At 37.6% G+C, this 19,776-nt stretch overlaps 1 protein-coding gene across 1 annotated transcript; it reads left to right on the top strand.

The window, feature by feature from the left end:
* The first annotated feature begins 147 nt into the window (after window positions 1-147).
* On the top strand, window positions 148-18,934 carry LOC113240492 (gem-associated protein 5-like). The gene is made up of 18 exons (XM_026477817.1): window positions 148-422; window positions 508-667; window positions 2,152-2,368; window positions 3,060-3,804; window positions 4,217-4,411; window positions 5,184-5,441; window positions 7,856-8,042; window positions 8,553-8,721; window positions 9,984-10,143; window positions 11,896-12,035; window positions 13,767-13,891; window positions 14,322-14,496; window positions 16,013-16,339; window positions 17,019-17,166; window positions 17,276-17,355; window positions 17,438-17,570; window positions 17,659-17,745; window positions 17,823-18,934. Exons 1-18 carry the CDS (start codon window positions 223-225, stop codon window positions 18,646-18,648), a joined length of 4,332 nt encoding a protein of 1,443 aa, XP_026333602.1. The 5' UTR covers window positions 148-222; the 3' UTR covers window positions 18,649-18,934.
* Window positions 18,935-19,776: the final 842 nt, after the last annotated feature.

Below are 19,776 nucleotides of genomic sequence, written 5' to 3'. Positions count from 1 at the left end.
TGCAAATTTTAGTAAAAACCGGTTTTTCGATAATATTGTTGTCCATTATTACATTCATTCATTTTCCTAATAATGGCAACATTGCACAATTTTCAATATTTTCATGTAATTCTTTTTTCAGTCTGTAGTTGCGCGGGTTTTTGCCGGTTTTCTTTCATTGAGGCAAATTGTTTTAGCATTTGTTTGATATAATAAACTAAAACTAAGCGTATTTGTCTGGTCATGGACCAAACATTGCTATTCCCGTCGCCTAATTGGTACCAATCATCAGGTTTGGCAGTCAGCAACGATGGCTGGCTTGTGTATGGTGGACCCTCTAAAAGCCTTTGTGTTATGGAGCCTTTGCCGGCGGATTCCAACACTTTAGTTTGCGGAAACCAAGCATATCAATCCCATGTAGCTCTTAGAGCCCACAGCGAAAAGTAACTTTTCCATTTTATTTTTCAATGTGCACGTTTATTTATTTTTTATACCTTCAAATTTTAATACTTATATTATTTTCTCTAGGATTTCATGCGTAGACATAAGTCCAGAATGGCCCGAAAAGAAGGCGGTTTTGACGGGCAGTGCAGATGGTACTGTTAAACAGTGGAGCTTGGAACGGACACAGAAAACATTGAGTATGAAAACCACACACAGCCATGAAATACACTCTAACGAAAAAGAGGTATGTCCCTACAGCGTCATACTTCTCAAACCAAGGTTACTCAAATATAAAATAAGCCTGTTACATTTATTGGCCAAAGTGAAGTTAATGCATATTGAAAATTGTTTGGTTTTTTAATGACTTAACTTGATGAACATCAACACATGCCTGCAAAAGCAGATGCTTTGAGAAATGTATTTCTCCACTCCATGGCTTAGTTGGCATAGTGTCTGCAGAATTTGCTAGGAGATGCTGGTTCTAATCCAACCAGATTGAAGGAAGTTTTTTCTAAGTTTTTGACCATTGTATTAATAATTATAACAAATTAGTAGACTAAAAATATAGGAATGAAACTATTTTTCCGGATTTAAATCGATTTAAATCCGGAAAAATAGTTTCATTCCTATGTATAACAATCGCGAAAACCTAAGAACTCGATATAGACTAAAAATAATTAAAAGTAATTTCAGAAAAAATCTTCTTCTTCTTTTTGCTTAATGGCGCTACCCTTTAGATTTCGCCAGTATCGAGTTTTCCGCTTAGTAATTTTAAGGGCTTCTGTAGACTCTGCTATTCAATGAGTATTGTGAGAGCACAATGTGATATAAAAAAAATCCTTTCCTATTTAAAGCTGTTGAATTACCTGAAAGGGACGGAGAACAATATATATAGACAAATGTTAGTATGTAAGTGTGTTAGGCAGGACAGACAAATTATAAATTTATGTTATTGCTGGTTATATAATCACAAAGGACATTGATGCAAGTCGTATCCACAAGACTTAAAATCGTATAGTTGAGTATCAAGTTACAAGTTTTCTAAATTGGTATGGCTCTGTCATTTTGCACGACGCCTTTGCCAACGTCAGGGTTATAAAACTGCCCTAAACAGTATTATATGGAGATGAAACATTCTGACATTCAATAAAACTTAGTTACAGTATTTTTGTCTGTGCTGATAGTGACAATATTTGTTGTAACTTATTGTTACATTGAATTTGAAAGAGTTAATTTATTTTTAAATTTTTTATGATACTAAGTTTAGTTAGTATCATGGTAAACAACACACCAGTTCATAACAGTTGCAGTACCATTTAAATCACGAATATCTGAGGTGCACTGCCTCTGCGGCCATCACCCTGAGACATAAGTTGAAAAGTCCCATGTGCCGTATCTTCACTAGCACCTTTACACCATAAAAAGAACATAATGTAGCATAACAATTAGAGAAATCTTTTAAATCTAATAATTTTTGAGTTTCCTAACTACTTTCTAGTTTACAAATGAATAATTAAGCATAGGTTGATGCATGAACTCAATGTTAGTAAATCTCTTATAACTGTGGTCTCAGAAGCCAAAATCTGCAAAATTTTCAGTGATTGTTATGCAATATATAAGCTGTTAATTGACACAACTTTGATCTTTTTATATCTAGTTTTAAAATTGTATGACCGCATAACCGTCTCCTTCCATTGCTCAACTGTGAACTATGTCTAATTATTTCAGGAAGTGATAGGAGTTGGTTACTGCAAAGATGGTTATGCCGTAACAGTTGGTTGTTACGGTTATATTGTGAAATGGGACATGAACTCAAATGTAGTAAAGACATTCAACAAAATCCTTAACAACTTCCGACCAGTATGTATGGCTTGCTCTCCACATATCCATTTGAATGTTGCCATTGGAACTAAACAGGGAGTCATCTTCGTTCTGGACTTGAATGGTAAGAATGTTTAATTATTTTTAAAAAAAGTCTCTTTACAAATGCAAGTGGTCATTAATACTTTTATGGTGAAGAAAGATATTGTGATAAAATGTAGATGTTGGAAAATGTTCCCATAACTTTATATAATTTCCCTGATCTAATTTTGGTCATTATGGTGGAATATGATATATTGATGATGAATTTTTTTGTTTCTGGAAATTCACAATTTGCTATAGTTTTAATGTGATACTAAAAATATAAGACAGTTCCATTGAGATTGTGATTTTTGTATGGCATTATTTCATGAATAAATATACAACATCACATTTGTTGCACTGCTCCCAAATTAATTTAAAAGCACTTGTATTATGGAAATCTTTCACAATGACAGTACCACAAACACCCAGACCCAACACAATATAAAAAAAAAATAGTTTTTCTACATTGCCTGTCTGGGGATCGAACCCGGGACGTAAGATATGGCGACACCATGAAAACCGGTGTACAAGTCACCCAACCACGAAGGTTGTGGTAGGAATTTAGAATAATCCTACCAAAGTTGAGTGTATTGTATTTATTTAATGTTTTACATATCTCTCTATTATTGTACATTATTTGAGTCTATTTAATAATAACATTAATAAAATATTGCCCAACATTTGTAAAGTTGTGAAGCTATAATTCAAAACCTTTATGAATTTCATTTTAGGTGCTGCAAGAGTGTTATATAAAGTAAAAGGTCAAGATGACGAAATACTCAAAGTAGGCTGGTGCCCGCAATATGAAGTGGCAGTGAGGAAGTTGCTCAAAGAGTCAGAAAAGAAAAGCGTCGCCACCCAAAGGATGGAAAGGATACGCAAAGAACCAGAATCTCCTGAAACTCTGAAGATGCTTGATGAGAAAGTAAAACTAACTTGTGGTGATCAAGCAGTAGATGTACAAGAGCCCTCTACATCCTCAGATCAAACTGATCAAACTGCTAAAGAGAAATCACTTAATACTGAGATCCAAACTACAAAAACTCCTCTAAATGAATCTGCTATGGGCAAAATACTTCCTGAGGACAGTTTTGATGACCAATCAGTTGTCCAAGAGGAAGACTTGTTTGACATGTATAAGGAACCTGATCTGGAGGAGTTTGGACACAAGAAATACCAACCAGTGGACATTGTAGTCAAACTCAAGGAAGAGGTTGTTCAAGATGATTACTTGGCTGAATGTTTAAAGCTGAAAGATGAAATAATTAAAAAGAAAAATCAAGATGAAGCTTCTATTGAGTCTCTAGTTGAGGCAATGGATAAAACTGAATTAGATGTAAAGAAAAATGAGGCAAAGGAAGCTGCTGCTAACCAAAATGCAGCTAAAGTTGTTGTTGAAGGGAAGATCACTAAGGGCGAGGTGGAATCTAGTGTGCATATCCAAAAACACCTTTTGGCCACTGTTGGTAAATATGGGTAAGTAATGTTTATCGCGCCGCGAACGTGTTGACAATAAATGTAAGGCAAATGCAAACAGTAAACAATTGCGAATATTGTTTTCCAATAGAGAGGATGCTGTAAATGTAGTCATGGCCAGTTAAATTGAGGTCTGATAATGCTTATTTGGTTGGATGGTAACAATGTTCCCTAAAGCATGTTATTATGTACTTTTTGTATCATAATTACATTAGTGAAATTATTGCGCCACTGTCCATTGCTATTTCATGGAATTTGTCATAGGAGATAAAACTTCCATACAACCTTTCACAAGATCTTGACGTCTTTTCGTTTCATAGTACTTAAGGCGAGGACCAGCGTGTAATTGTTGTGACCAGGTTTCTGTGTGACTACAGATGTGTAATTAACATACTTTTCTTTGTTATTTCAGAAGTGTTCGTATTTGGTCCAAGTCAGGCAAGTTGGTAGGCAGCTGTGCCATACCAAATGCGGGTTTCAACAAAAACCAGAGGAACCAAAGGGGCACTCCTCACTGGTGCAACCTGCTATGGTACAAGTCGGAGGTGTTGCTCTTGGTCGACGGCAAGAGTCAGCTTCTGGAGTGTAATCCCTTGAAAATTGATTGGTATGCATTAGGTTATTTTTGCTTATTCCTATAGGAATACATATAATATATTGCACCTCCCTGTGATATCTGATAATACGTTTGTCATGACTAAGTTATATCCAATTTTACTCTGCTTTGTAGAGGACACTAATGAAGCCAAAATATAATGCTCTCTTATTTTAGAATAGAATAGAAAACATTTACTGGGACGTCACAAAACAATAATACACAAATGTAAAGAGTTATTGAAAACAAAAGTAAAACAAGAAGCTACAAAGCAAGCAAGCATAAGCATATCAATACAATATGAAACGTTATCATGTGTACAGCTGTAGCTTACGCGAAAGGATCCACTCAGCTAATCCACAGCCGAGATTAGCCTGTAACACTAGTTTTCATTGGACTCCTAATTTTCTAAAATTATATACCTTGACCGCGCAATTTGCGACCTCGTTTTGTACTAGGTACCAGAGTTGTTGCTGGTGCAATTTTTTTCCAGACCAGTGGATACTTATTTTTTTGCTTTAACACCAGCAGAAGCTGGTGCGGTTGCAGATTTTATCTATTTGAAAAAATAGTGAAAAATGTACAGAACTTTAATGAATCTTGAAATAGCTTTCTATTTGGTATTGAGATAAAAGATTGTTTTAATGATTTTGTGACATTTATTAACAAAAAAGTGTATCGGCATAAAAACAATCAATCTGCGGATTTATGCTAATATTCGCGACAACCCCGATAGGTACACTAGTGGATATCACGTTAAATAACAAACCATTGCGTCGTCCAGCAAAAACAAACTGGAGTACCGCGTGTTCCCCACGCTGCACAAGCGCGGTTTGACCAACGTGGCGACGAACGCGCCGCGCGTGCAGCCGCCGGAGATGCCGGCCGACAAGTCGCACGACGACAGCTGGCTTGTGTGGACCGCCGCCCAGGACCGCACCCTCATTGCCTACTCCATGAAGAAGCAAAAACCGCCGGCGGTCTATAACACCTGCGGGGGATTCGTCTATAAGATTGTTCCGTGCCCTTATGATGCTAAAAAGTAAGTGTTTATATTTCTTTATTTAAGTACACCATCGGCCCGTACCTCTGTGGCCCAATAGTTTGTACTTTGGGCGCCGGATGATGAGGTTCCGGGTTCAATTCCCAGTAAGACCAACTTGGGAACTTAACGAAATTGGTTCTGGTTTGGGTGTGAAACTGAAATGAAAGTGAAACTTAACACCGTGTACGTAGACGTTCTTTGCAATATTTAAATTAATATACTTTAATAAGTATGTTATATAAGTTATGTTATAAACCATTACACATTGTTATACACCATTTTTTTAGTGAAAAGACTCCAGTAGTTTGATTATCAATCTATTACTTCCTATCCAGTATACGTTCCACTGCTAAGCACGGATCTCCTCTAAACAGAGAGCATAGGCCATAGTCCACCACACTGGTTCAATGTGGTTGGAGAATTGTTTTTCAAAAGTTGAGAACTTGCTTCGACATGCAGGTTTCATTATCGTGTTTTCCTTAAATAATAGTAAATAACGCACACATAGCCCCGTACTAGGGATGCACATTACCATTCGATTTTTATGAAGATCGAGTCAAATGTATACAATCTAACTATTTTCTGCCCCTATTTTATATTGGCCTGCAAGAAAAGCAGTTTGTTACCAAACTGCTAGTAGCGAATTGCAGTATTAGTAGCGAAAATCGCTAAATTGTTAACTTATTGAAATCAACAATATTTGGCGATTTTCGCTATTTCTGTAACATCTGAACGTTTTTTTCTCACTCTAAATTAAAGTCAGAACCGACTAATGCCAAAAAGACTCAAAGCTTTTTTTTTTCGAAATTTATTTTGAAACCATTTTTATGAGATCGATTTAAGAGCATACGATCCGATATATGGATCCAAAAAATCGATTCAAAGCAAAAACTCGTACAATCCTACCCCGCACTAGGGAAACCCTGTGTGACGTGGTGAATGATCACCGATCCCACGGCGCCGACTCAACCGGCAAGATGAAAACCAGGGGGGGTTTTAGTGGGGTAGGCCCTCCAGTCTGGAGGGAGAGCCCCCACATAAGTCTCCCTGGGCTCAGGGGTATCCATAAAGGTTTCCCCCCTGTCAAAAATAAAAAAAAAGGAAACCCTGCACATAGGCCAAATATACATATAGCACACAAACCACAAATTTACAAATTAGACCTCTGCTTGGCAGATAGATCAACATGGTAACCATTTAAATCACATTACAAATCATCTTTATTTCATAGGTAAGCAAATTACACTTGAAATCGTCATATTAATTAAACTCTACTGCTCATTTGTAAGGCTGAATCCCCTGAGAAGAAAAGCAAGAAACTATAGGGTTGCTCTTTTAAATATAGATTTGAATACATTTACAATATTTATTTCAAACATCTTCTAAGATTAACACTTTTTGCAAGAGTTAAACGGGCCACTACCACGGATTCTTGTCATCGAAAGTACACAGAAACTGTATAAACCTTTATTATAAAGTTTTTGTTTCACTATAGTTTTAAACCTCGTAAATGGCAAATTTTGAATATAAATCAGAATCTTATAGAAGCATACACATTGCACCTTAAATGCATTTGAGACCTTATAAAGATGACTGTCAAGGACCATGCTAATGTGTTAATGTTAGGCCTAACACTATTTTTACATAAATATAAAAAAAATATTTAACATAAATAACATTTTCATAAATGTACTCGAGTCCTCCTACGTAAAGTATCGTATGTCGAAATTGCCAAGTTTACAGGGGAACGTTTTAAAGTTCTCCGTTTTATTTGGCAGAACCTCATTACTGACATAGAGTGATCATCTAACCGACATCTAGGATTTTACAATACTCTATGTGAGTAACGAGTTTTGTCGAATAAAACTGAGAAATGCTAAAGTCACGTATTATGCTCATTGCAGTGAATTGAGAACTTTAAAACGCTTCCCTGTAAACTTGGCAATTTCGACATACGATACTTTACGTAGGAGGGGTCGTACTGTGACGTTAGTGTAACAATGTTAATTTCTTTAAACGTAACTTTCAAAGACACTCTTACTCCATATTGTAAATTGCCCTTACCGCACGTTTCTGCAGGACAAAGATTCTATTAATATCGGCGGCATTACCCCAACTTAAATGCCGTATGTCTTTACGCTGTGAAAGTAGCTGAAGTAAACCAATCTAGCTGTTTCGACATCTGAAAGTTTTTGTATTCTGAGTACACTGCAGAGCTGAGCCGTTGCGATAAATTATTTATATGTGGACCCCACTGCAATTTAGCATATAAAGTTATACCTAGAAATGCAACTATATCTACAAGATTCAATTTTTCGTTTCTTACTTATATTTGTGCACAGGACATGCTGTCCTGTGAACTGTGTACCTGTTAATAACGTATAATATTTATAGAAAATTTGTTTATCCAGGGTGGCAGTAGCCGTAGGCGACGGCGAGGTTCGCGTGTGGGAGTCGGACACACTCGACGACGACGACACCAAGCTGACATCGGGCACTGTCACCTCATATTCTCACAACGTCCAGGGAAAAGTCCTCAACGTCGCATGGCATCCTACTGTGGAGAACATCCTTGCTTTTTCTACTGGAGAGGCTAGGGTGAGTTGCCTTATAATTTAAAGTTTTACAGTATGGACAAGTAAAAAACTCTATACAAACATAACGTCGGTTAAATTCGTAAACCTCGTAACCCCGATTAATGTGAACATTTGAGTAGGCACATAAACATATATCTATCATGAAACATGTATGTATACAGTCTGTCTTTTTTGAAGACGGACTAAAATGACATTTGCAGGGTGGCCAGTTTTCGTAAAATTTAAAATAGTCATGTAATTTGAAAACCGATAATATATTCCCGGATACATAAGTTAAATCACCTTGCATTTTTATTTTTAAAGGACAGAACACAATGATAAAAACATTTCTGTCGGTTTTACAAATTAAAATTTTCAAGAAGGACTTATAGTAATGACGTTCAGTACAGCAATTTCAAAATAGTTTATTATCAATCAAACATTGTTAGGCCATTTAATACTGAAAATGCAAGAAGACTCGACTTACGTTTCCGGGAGTGTATATCCATCATTTTGCATAATATGCGTGCAGGTGGGCATAATCGACGCGTCGGCGGCAGGCAAACAGCCGCGGCCTGCACGCCCCTTCCCGCCCTTATTGCGCGGAGGGGTTTATGCACTGGCCTGGGCTGAGGGCTGGGACCTCTACGCCTGCGGCGGAGGCGAGCTGGCACTCTTCAAGGGCAACGCCACTGACGAACGTGAGGCCCTTTGTGCAAACACCTTTGGATAATAACTTTAATTGCAAGCGAAACAGAAACCACTTTCTATAAACGCGAGTGAATAAGTTCGCAATTGCAATACTTGACCGCATTGACCTACCAATAAATGGACATCGGGTCTAATACAAAAACCACGAAAAAATGTCCGAAGTTAACTATACAAACATAGTGACATGTAACGAAATATAAAAAACTAAAACATTTAATTTATTTGGTTTGTAATAAAACCGTTACGCTTTCGAGTAATTTTGATGCTTTTCACAAAGCCAAAAATATATATATATATATATATAAATATAAATTATTATAAAATATAAATATAAATTATAGATACAATTGAAAATGACCAAGAAGTTTATTATAAGCTTCTTGAAACTGTCCTTTTTCTACGCATGCAATGTGTAGAAAAAGGACAGTTAGCTATTTGATTATTTTGTGTGCTTTTGTCATTTATATTTACAATTAATTTATATATAAATTAAATACTATAAAACTGTACAAAATAACACTTTTAAATGATAACTATGATAATACAATATATTCGTTTAGTGAAAATATGATACAAAATCCTGATTTTAAACTTTACTGCAGTAATTTTTACAAGTTATAATTTTTGGTACTGCATGATTGACAACCGCGCTGTCAGTCGAACAAACGAAGACTTGCGCGATTGACGCTCTGTATGCGATTTTAACCCGACGTCCATTTATTGGTAGCTTGACCATGAAGCATTTGATGTCGGTGTATTAGTTTATGCCAATCAAATAAAACCAGACCAATTCCTCTACTTTATAGTGACAAAGCTGTTGTTATCGACCGCATAAAATGTTCGACAATTTTCAAAAAAATGGGCAAAGTGTACAACACCCCAACGTTTTGTATAAAAAATACGTCAACCGCGTCTGCTGCGAAACATTATTAAAACATGATTAAATTCAGTTATTTTTTGTGATATGCAAGTTATAAAGGTGTTACAAGAATGAATTAATAATTCACAAGTTTTAAAAAAATGTGAAACTTTAAAACAAAAATCCAATTTTGTACAATGTCATATCATCAAGGTAATTAAATAATGTCTTAAATTCTATACAATTATTGCAGTTCCTAATTTCAGTGGGAACTTTCCACAGAAAATAGGAACTGCAATAATTTGACGCATTGTATTTGACGACAGTCATAAATCTGTCCTGTTTTTAATTGGTGTAATTGTATAGCACAATTAAATGATTTTGTTAATTTAGCACCGAAAGCCATTCCCGTGGAGCTGGAGGGGCGCAAGCTGGACCTGAGCTCAGTGACGTACCACCCACAGGGGCTGGTGGTGGGCAGCTGCGACGGTGCCGTGGCTGTGCTGTCCACCAAACGGCCGCACGTCGTCCAAGCCGCCGCCTTTATCTTCGCGTAAGTAAACTTATTGAGAGCGACCGCTAAACATCTAAATTTAGTCCAATTTTTAATTAGGGTAAACAAACTGACAGCTACTAATGTCACTTGTGAAAAGTATTGTTGCCTTACCACTAAAACAGAGACAATAAAAAATAAACTTTTATTTACAGTCAACCTCTACATACTTCTACATTTTTTTCTGTTTTAAAGTCAAAGATTATTTATTCCATAGGTAAAATAAATTTTCACTTGAAAACGTCACATTTAAGCTACTGCTCGTTCGCTACGCTGACCTCCCTGAGAAGAACGAGCAAGAAACTCTAGGGATTGCTCTTTTCAAATAAACTTAAATGCTATGGAATACACTTTGAATCAAATTTGTGTGGATTCTGGAGCCGTGTCGTCTCTCCATACATCTTTATCTAACACGTTGTCTTCAATTTTGCATATTACAAAATTTTTCGATCAAAATATTTTTAATGTAGTTTTTAAACTTAGGAAACGATAAACTTAATATATGCTTCGGAATCTTATTGTAAAAACGTATACAGCTCCCCATAAAAGAGTTGTTTACCTTGGTTAAACGAAATCGTGGTACCATGAGTTTGGACTTAGCTCTAAGATTAATATTATGGATATCTTCTTTTTTATTGAAATTATGTATATTTTTACGGGTATATAAAATATTTGAGTAAATGTACTGTGATACCAGTCTCCTTAAACTTTTCTCTGAGAGAATTCTTGATTAAAGAACCTGCTAATTATTAATAAATATAATTTACCTACTGAGCAAGTCAGTGAAATCAAATCTTTTTTATTCTATTGAAAAGTGGCAACCCACAAAACGTCAGTGTATTATCATTAAAAATTCGACATTAAACTCGAATTCTATTCGATTTGGACCTCATGCCAGCGGCCCCGTTCTTATGCTATAGGCAAAACGTTTCGGGAGGAATCTACGTCACCAACGCGTGCCGTCGCGCCACCAAATCTTAGTCATCTACGGCTTCTTTAATTTCTCAGAAATGCCGTAATGACAGTCACTCTCGTATGAGCCTTTTTAGCCACGAACTGGTGTGCTTTTATCTCTTTTATTGATATCAATCCTGACTCCAACTACATCGTCTGCAATAGATGTATAAAAGGCCAATGATGATGAGAAATTACGAAATAATTAAAAGGAAATTCAGAATATTTTTATTTAGTTGGTAACATTGACTTACAATTAGTTGGTAAGCATAAAAAAAGAAACATTTCAAAACGGTTTGTATGAAATCGGTCATCCAATTCTATTATCCTTCAAATCAACCATGTTGAAATTAACATTTGAAATTCTTCCTTTTTTAAATTTTGTGCAATGAAATTCTGATTTTGGTGGATAATCTCTGCACATCGGATTTTTTTTCATAATATCAAGTGACGAGATGAGCTAGTCGTGCGCCTGATGGTAAGCTACATGCCTGTCCGTAACAGTTGCAGTGCCACTCGGAACTTTAAATCGCAGAGATCTGAGGCGCACTCCCACTGCGTCCGTCACCCTGAGACATAAGTTGACAAGTCCCATGTGCTACAGGCACCATTTCACCAGCACCCTTACCCTTCAAAACCGGAACGCAGTAATATATTACTGCTTGGCGTCAGAAGTAAGGTGACAAATACTTCCTGGACGAACTCTTTCACAAGGAGCTCTACTGCTACAAAGTATAGGTAAAAGAAAAACGGCATGATACATTTGTTAAATATTATTGTATATGGCTTGTATTGCAGTAAAATGATCCATTCGATTGTTTGGCATCCGCAAGAGACATCCAACTCCAGTGAAGAATCAATGTACAAGAATCTCATCGCTGTTTGCTCTGTTGATAGAGTCAATACCATCGTAATATTGGAGTACGGTGTCAAGGAAGGTACAGCAAGAAATACTTTATTGATTACGTGATTAATCAGCTGCCTAACAGTCGAATTGAAAATCACCTTAACATACAACGTGAAATGTCAAATCCTATGTTTCTAAACATATTTGTAAATTACGAGGGGAGGTCCAAAAGTCCGCGGAATGGAGGGGTTGTAAATAATATAAAACAAAAATCCTTTTCAATATAATTACCTTTGAGCTCAATACATTTTTTAGATCTCGAAATTAGCTTTTCTATGCCATCGAAAAAATATTTTTTCTCTTTGCTCTCAAAATGAGCTAAAATTGCTGCCTTAACCTCTTCATCGTCGCGAAATTTTTTCCCACGTAATTCTTTTTTCAAATTTGGGAAATAATAGTCGCTGGGGGCTAAGTCCGGGCTGTTAGGTGGGTGGGTCAGCGATTGAAAGCCACACTTGTGTAGAGCAGCCATCGCAACATTGTTCTTGTGAACCGGTGCGTTGTCTTGCAAAAGCAACACACCCTTTGTCCATTTTCCCCGCCTTTTTCTTTGACAGCTTCCTTCAGTCTTTCTAATGTTCTTGCGTAATATTCTCCCGTTATATTGACCCTCTTTTCTTTGTAGTCAACCAATAAAATTCCTTCACAATCCCAAAAAACCGTAGCCATGATTTTTCCAGCCGATTCCGACACCTTAAACTTCTTAGGGGGTGGTGTACCCTTTTTATGCCATTGCATTGACTCCTGTTTGGACTCAGGCTCAAAGTTATGAACCCAAGTTTCATCTCCAGTAACAATTTGCTCCAAAATTGGGGTAGGTTCTGCGCCACACAGCTCCAAGAAGTGCTTTGATGCATCGATTCTTTGTTGCTTTTGAGGCGGCGTGAGCATTCTCGGCACCCATCTTGCACTGACTTTCGTCATGCCAAGATGATCGTGTAGGATCCTCAAAATGGTAGTGTCTGATACTCCTACTAATGCAGACAGCTGTTTCTTCTTCAGACGGGCATCTTCCAATATAAATTTTTCGATTTTTTCAACATTGTCTGATGTGGTGGCCTCAACTGGCCGTCCTGGGCGAGGATCGTCTTCAATTGATTCTCTGCCATGTTTGAAAAGACTGTGCCACTTGTAAATCATTGTTTTACCAGGGCACTGATCCCCATAAACAGTTTCCATCTCATTCATAATGGTTTGAGGAGGTTTTCCTTGCTTGGTAAGGAATTTGATGACAGCACGAAACTCGATTTGCTCCATATTTGCAGTTTTCTTCCCGATTTACTTGTTTGTAGGGCGATATCTCGTAAACTAATGAAGTTAAAAGGGTGAAGCTTGATATATATACCCCTAATGAGTATCTGATTAGTACCACATCAAGCAAGCGTAATTAGCTGGCTCCCGCCCCCTCCATTCCGCGGACTTTTAGACCTCCCCTCGTACTAAAATTTACACACAATGAATGGGGTTGAATGTAAGGATTTTTTATTTCACATTGGACTTCAGACTTCCCTATTAAAACTAGCGCTTGAAACCAGTATTCATTTAACTGCAGATCTTTATAACGAAGTTTTCTAAATTGGTTTTGGTTTGGGGGCTCTACTTGTAGTACAGGGGATTCCCTAGAGACCAGGTATTTGTTGTGGTTGTCTGAAACTTTATTTATGAAATTTGAGAAATTATATTGATGTTCCCTACATTGCTACTGTCATGTACACAACACTGCTTTTGTAATAACGTGTTTTAAAATTTGCTCGTTAAACAGACGGCACGAAGCAGTTGACCACCTGGAAGACCCTGAGCGGGCACAAAGGCGCAGTCCTGGATCTCGCCTGGAACCCCCACATGGAAGGAATCCTCCTGTCCACTTCTTCCGATAGCACCGTTAGGGTACGTACAGCACTGAATTGTGTAATATGTCTTTTTTTGAATATCACGATGTTTTACTCTAAATACTCAGTAGTTTGGTGTAAATATTGATACTGGAAACGATAGGATGAGCAGTAGACTGAATAGCAGGCAGTGACGGAGGGAAAACACTTTATGAAAATTTTATAATAAATTCAAAACACGTTAGACACTAAACACACTTCACAGCGAACCTAAAACAATGAAAATTCCTTCGATCCCGCTGGATTCGAACCAGCTACTCCCAAGCGAGGCATGGAACGAACCAGCAATCTTACGAATTTTTCTTTGCGACACGAGCCGTCAGTTACCCCTAACACACAAGCGGAGCCACGGCAATAGAGAAGTTTGTACGGCGTGCCGGCCGTTCCGTAGCTCAGATTGTGCAGTACTCGAGGAAGCGCGTCCGCAGGTGTGGGCGGCGGCGTCGGGCGCGTGCACGGCCATCTTCGACGGGCACGTGCAGGCGGCGCTGGGCGCGGCGTGGTCTGCGCGGCCGCAGCGCGCCTGCCTCGTGGGCTCGGGCGGCGCCGACGCCGCGCTGCGCCTCTGGGACGCCGCGAACCACCCCTCGGAGGCCTACCAAGGTGCGCAGCCTCCCTTAGCGTATCTTCGTCTGCCGCGCTGACTTGACGAATCGGAGACCGTCCCGATGTTGTCATGTCATATTCTAACCGATGGAATGCTTGCAATTTCAACCACAATAGATGAGCATTTTCTGACTAAGTCTCAGTAGTAAGTCGAAAAAGGTCAAATTAATGAGTCAATTCGACCCCTCCTACGTAAAGTATCGTATGTGGAAATTGCCAAGTTTACAGGGGAGCTATTATTATAAAATCCTAGATATCGGTTAAATGATGTATTAGATCAGAGGTTCCCAGAGTTTTTTTCTCATAGACCACTTTCAAAATTTAGCTGGTTCTGGTGGACCCCCTGCAGCTACATTTCTACCATATTCCATATCCAAATTGTTTTTTGTCACGCCAACGTAGTCCACCGTCGAGTGGACCACTTTGGGAACTAACGTATTAGATGATCACTCTATGTGAGTAACGGGCTTTGCCGAATAAAACTGAGAAATGCTAACATTTCTCAGTTTTATTCGGCAAAGTCACGTGTTATGCTCGTTTCAGTGAATTCAGAACTTTAAAACGCTCCACAGTAAACTTGGCAATTTCGACATAAGATACTTTACGTAGGAGGGGTCGAATTATTTATTAGACACCGTGAAAACGAGTGTCTTGTGTTGGATACTAGCAACCGGCAACTAAAAGCCAATATTGTATTTTCACATAATTGATATGAAATCGACACAGTCGCGGCAACCGGACATTGTCGCCGGTTGCTGCAACCGCAGTTGTATGAAAATATAATATTCGCTTCTGCCAGTTGCTTGTATACAACACAAGGCGCCTTAGCAAATTATGAACTGTAGGTCTTTCTTGTGGTGCTACTTTCTACAATGATGTCTCAACATAAGTAGGATTACAGTGTGGTACAGAATTTCGTAATATCATATTTAACTCTTATCAATGTAATTTGATTGTTACCTGTTTTGTTGTCCATATAACATATAAATAAATGGCGTCCATTACTCCAGCATAACATGATCGAATTTTTTAATTTGACTATTCACAAAAAAGTTGCTAAAACCTAGATTTACACTAGCAACTAGTAAGTTACAATAAGACACGCCTATGGATGCAATAAAATTAGACTAAACAGACAGAAGGCTGCTTGGTTCCCGATCTAGTGCTCTCCTTGATTACGAATTAGAATCCAGCAATCTCCTCAAAGCAGCCTTTGATTTTTACATATCTTGTTTAATAAATAAATAAATAACGCACACACTCAACATAGCCCCGCACTAGGGAAACCCTGTGTCGCGGGTGCCATGGACACACACTTAGACAACCACAAATTACACCCAAACTCACGAGAGAAACAATTGTAGGCCATACAAATATTTCTCCCGGCCCGGGAATCGAACCTGGGACCTCTGCGTGGCAGTCCGGTATGGTAACCGTTCGGCCACGGAGGCAGTTAAAGTGTTTATCCATCAATGTGCAGTATGTACGGTATGTGGCATAAAAATTGTTACAGAAAGACCGGATCAAAAGAGAGACCGCAAGAAGAAAGACAAGAAAACCAAAGAAGACAATAAAAAGGACGACGAAGAAGAAACGGAGGGTCATGAGGCTGCCGTCATGGACACCAAGATGAAAGGCTGCAAGAAGTTCCTCCTACCTATGTTGTTTAAGCAAACAAATACTTGCAAGGCGAACGGCCCGAGAGTAATGCTCAAGAAGTACTTGGAGAAATTGTCCGGTAACGCCATCGATGGCGGAATGGAGACCGTTGAATACGACTTAGATTTCATCAAGTTGTTCGGAAATATCAACGAAATCAATGATGTTTTGGATGTGGAACGTAAGTATAATAATAATAGTAATGTCAAATTATGTTAGACCTCACCAGCATAGATTATAAATTAATCAGTCCGCATAATCACCATAATTCATATCTATCTATAATAACCTTGTCCACTCACACATTATACAATGGAAATATTTTCAAGTATGATGTAGTTTTTGTTGAAGTTAAACAAAGGTCAGTGAATTCAAATTCACTAGAACTGCTCATCCAGTATATCTATTTTCAGTATGACATATGAACGAACCCTACCAAGTTACAAGCTACAACATGCCCTTCATTACTGTCATTTAAATATTCCTACAACCAGATACAAATTAAATGTATGTTGTACATACACCAAAAGGTTGAATAGTACATCATTTTTATTTATAAACTTCAGGTTAAGTAAGATAGAAATGAGGTATAACTCTGTTGCCTGTTAGCCTAAGAGTTATAGCTGTTAATATCATACACGACTAAGGCACGAGTCTTTTTAAAACAACTCTAGTCGTCGAGTCTATAAGTATAACGACCGAGTCTTATTAAAAGTCGATTAATGAAATTCGAACCTCCAGTCTAATTTTAGGGTCGAATCCTGTAAAATGGAGTAGTCTTTCTAATAGGCCTTAAATAACTGAGTCTCTTTCATCACTAGTCCGGTATTGTGTTTATTAAAAGGTCTTCTAAATTCCAGTGGAGTGGCACCAAGATACGGGGAACGTGGAAGCGTGGCTGATGCTGTGCATCTTCCGCGGGTACATCGACGCCATGATCCAGTACGCTAGTCAAAAGGATCTCCTCGACCCTTACTTGATTAGTCTGGCGCCGTCCGTCTCCTTCAAGTAATTTTATATATTCTTTATAGTACACTCACAGAAAATGTTTTGAGTTTAGTAGAAGCTTATTGTTTATTCGTCGTTACACAAATCTAATAACTGTCATCCCTTACAGGTATTGGAAAGACGCAACTCAGCTCTATCTGGCTCAAATTGACCGCCTAGTAGCTAAAGGGGAGGAGGGAAAATTGAGTGGTAAAATTTTATTGTAAATATTAAAACTTTCTCCAGTATGCATTCGCTATTTTTCTATGTATGAAATCGAATATTGTTTCAGAGAATAGGCGTTATGGCGGTGCCATATATCGCAAAACAGCTACGTTGCTAAGTTTACATGACATCAAGGGTGCATTGGCAGTGCTATGCGAAGCGCAGCTCTTTTTAGAAGCTTACGTGTTGTGCAGAGTGAGGTGAGCAGTACATATTTTTATACAGTTTGTTTTTCAAATTCATCGCGTATTTTTTAAGAGACGCCTTTTACAAAACTTGATCTTTCAGATACATGGAGAGCTTGGCCGAGGAAGTACTGCTTCTTTGGGGAGAATATCTTACCCTTCATGGGCGTTTCAATATGGCAGCTGTCTGGCAAGCATCACAATTTGTCTCGATATATTCATTTGCTAATTGTGGCTTTTTTCTAATATAATCGTTTTGTTTAACAGCTACATAAATCTTGGCAACGTGTCACAAGCGGCGACTGTGCTAGGTAAATCTAAAGAGGAAGAATCTCTAAGCTTAGCCGCCGAGTTAGCCAAATTGGTCGGCCAGACCACTTACGCTGACCACATCGAAGCAAAGAAGAAAGAAGTGATTAAAATTAAACAAGAAATGGAAAAAAATAATGAAAAACCTGAAGAGATCCAAGCACTGCCAACAAGAGTAGAACTTGTGTTGAATAAAGTTCCAGATCAGTCCGATAGTGAAAGTTACAAAGATTCGGAGAAAGATGCTAAGAGTGACATAGTCCCAGAATTGGATGTTGAAGAAAGTGCAGGGCCTTCAGGTGTGTATAAACAAGATGATGATAATGAACGAAATAAGACAAATTTAGAAGCGGACTACGAACGAGATTTATCCAAAACAGCTCAAAATGATAAAGAAAGTGGGCAAATGGGTGAAGAAAATGCTACAGATGTCGAAAAAGATAAAAATAAGGAAACAGATGAACGTTTTAAACACAGTGCATCAGATACAAATGTAGCAAAGGGTGATGAAAACAAAGTTCAGGCTGTTGTGGAAAATGTAAATGAAGACCAAGTTTTAAATGGCAAAGAAGCGCCCAAAAACGAGAAAACAGACGAATTATTGGAAGACCTGCCGTCCAAAATGAAAGATCTAATGTCCGAAAATATGTACCAAAATGGAAATGTTCAGAACGGCAAAGCCAATGAAAACAAAGCCGGTGCCATAGCAAAGGATGCTTCCGATATTAATGACAATGTCAACGAGAGAGGAGACCATTTAATTGTAACCGATACTGACAATTAATCAAATGCATTCCATGTACCAATTAGTAATGTGATTATCTCTTTGCTTTAACTAAGTAATTATGTTATTATCATTTAAAAAGGACTGAAATTAATGTGATTGATGTTCACTAGTGTTTAAGGCTTTAATCTGTGTTCTTTAAGAATGGGTATACTATCCCGCCAACTCTCCAGAGACTTTTGAAACAGGTATTATTCATGGTGGCCTGTATAACATGGCTCATTGTTTATCTTAATGGTATTTTGTTTTTAATAAATATGTGTTCAAACATACAGTTCGTGTTATTTCAACAACTACTGAATTCAAGAAAAGAATACAAAATCAAACATTTATTTTAATATAGGCACTATTGTTACATCCAAAATTTAATTTTAATAAAATACCAAGATTTCTTCATGATAACAAAATTGGCACATGTATCTTGAAATACTTTGAGCACTCGTGTTACTTACATATTGTATAATAAATAATGGAATTATGTAGATTTAGCAAATATTATCTAAACAGTGTGTAATTGAAGATATTCGCGATATTCCAAGTAACGACAAAACACATTTCTGCATACGCCAGGCGAACTTATGCCTGGAGAACTTTGGCGAATCCCACCCTGTTAGGCTCAATTTACATAGCCGCGGAAAGGCATAGAAACTTTTTTGTAACCATAATGACCTTTGTCTATCGTGTAACGTACAAACTACGGACACGCGCGCCCTCTCGCGCAACGAGGCAAAAGTGATTCTTCCATTCGGCGGCATTAAATTAAACCTTACAGTTATAAATATCGGGGATTCAAAGATACTATATAACTTACCAATATTTTTAATAATCTATATTTTTACGAGTAAGTACCTCACTACATTATTATTTAAGTACAATCTGAAATGTCGTTAGTACAATACTATGATATAATTATTTACGATTAATGGCACCATCAGTCACAACGTAAATTTGGTCAATTCACACATTTAAATATATATGTAAATGCTTTTGGAATGGCAACAATATAATTCAGTCTTAAATTTACGTTATACCACTACGTTATGTGTTATAATAAATTGTCGCTTTATAATTTCAAATAAGTATTTTTATCTAATTATATTTATAAAAATAGAAAAATGTCAAGACGTT

This window comes from Hyposmocoma kahamanoa, unplaced genomic scaffold, assembly GCF_003589595.1.
Source record: "Hyposmocoma kahamanoa isolate Upper Pololo Valley unplaced genomic scaffold, ASM358959v1 144, whole genome shotgun sequence".
NCBI classification, from domain to species: Eukaryota; Metazoa; Arthropoda; class Insecta; order Lepidoptera; family Cosmopterigidae; genus Hyposmocoma; species Hyposmocoma kahamanoa.
This window is presented reverse-complemented; position numbering and strand designations above follow the sequence as displayed.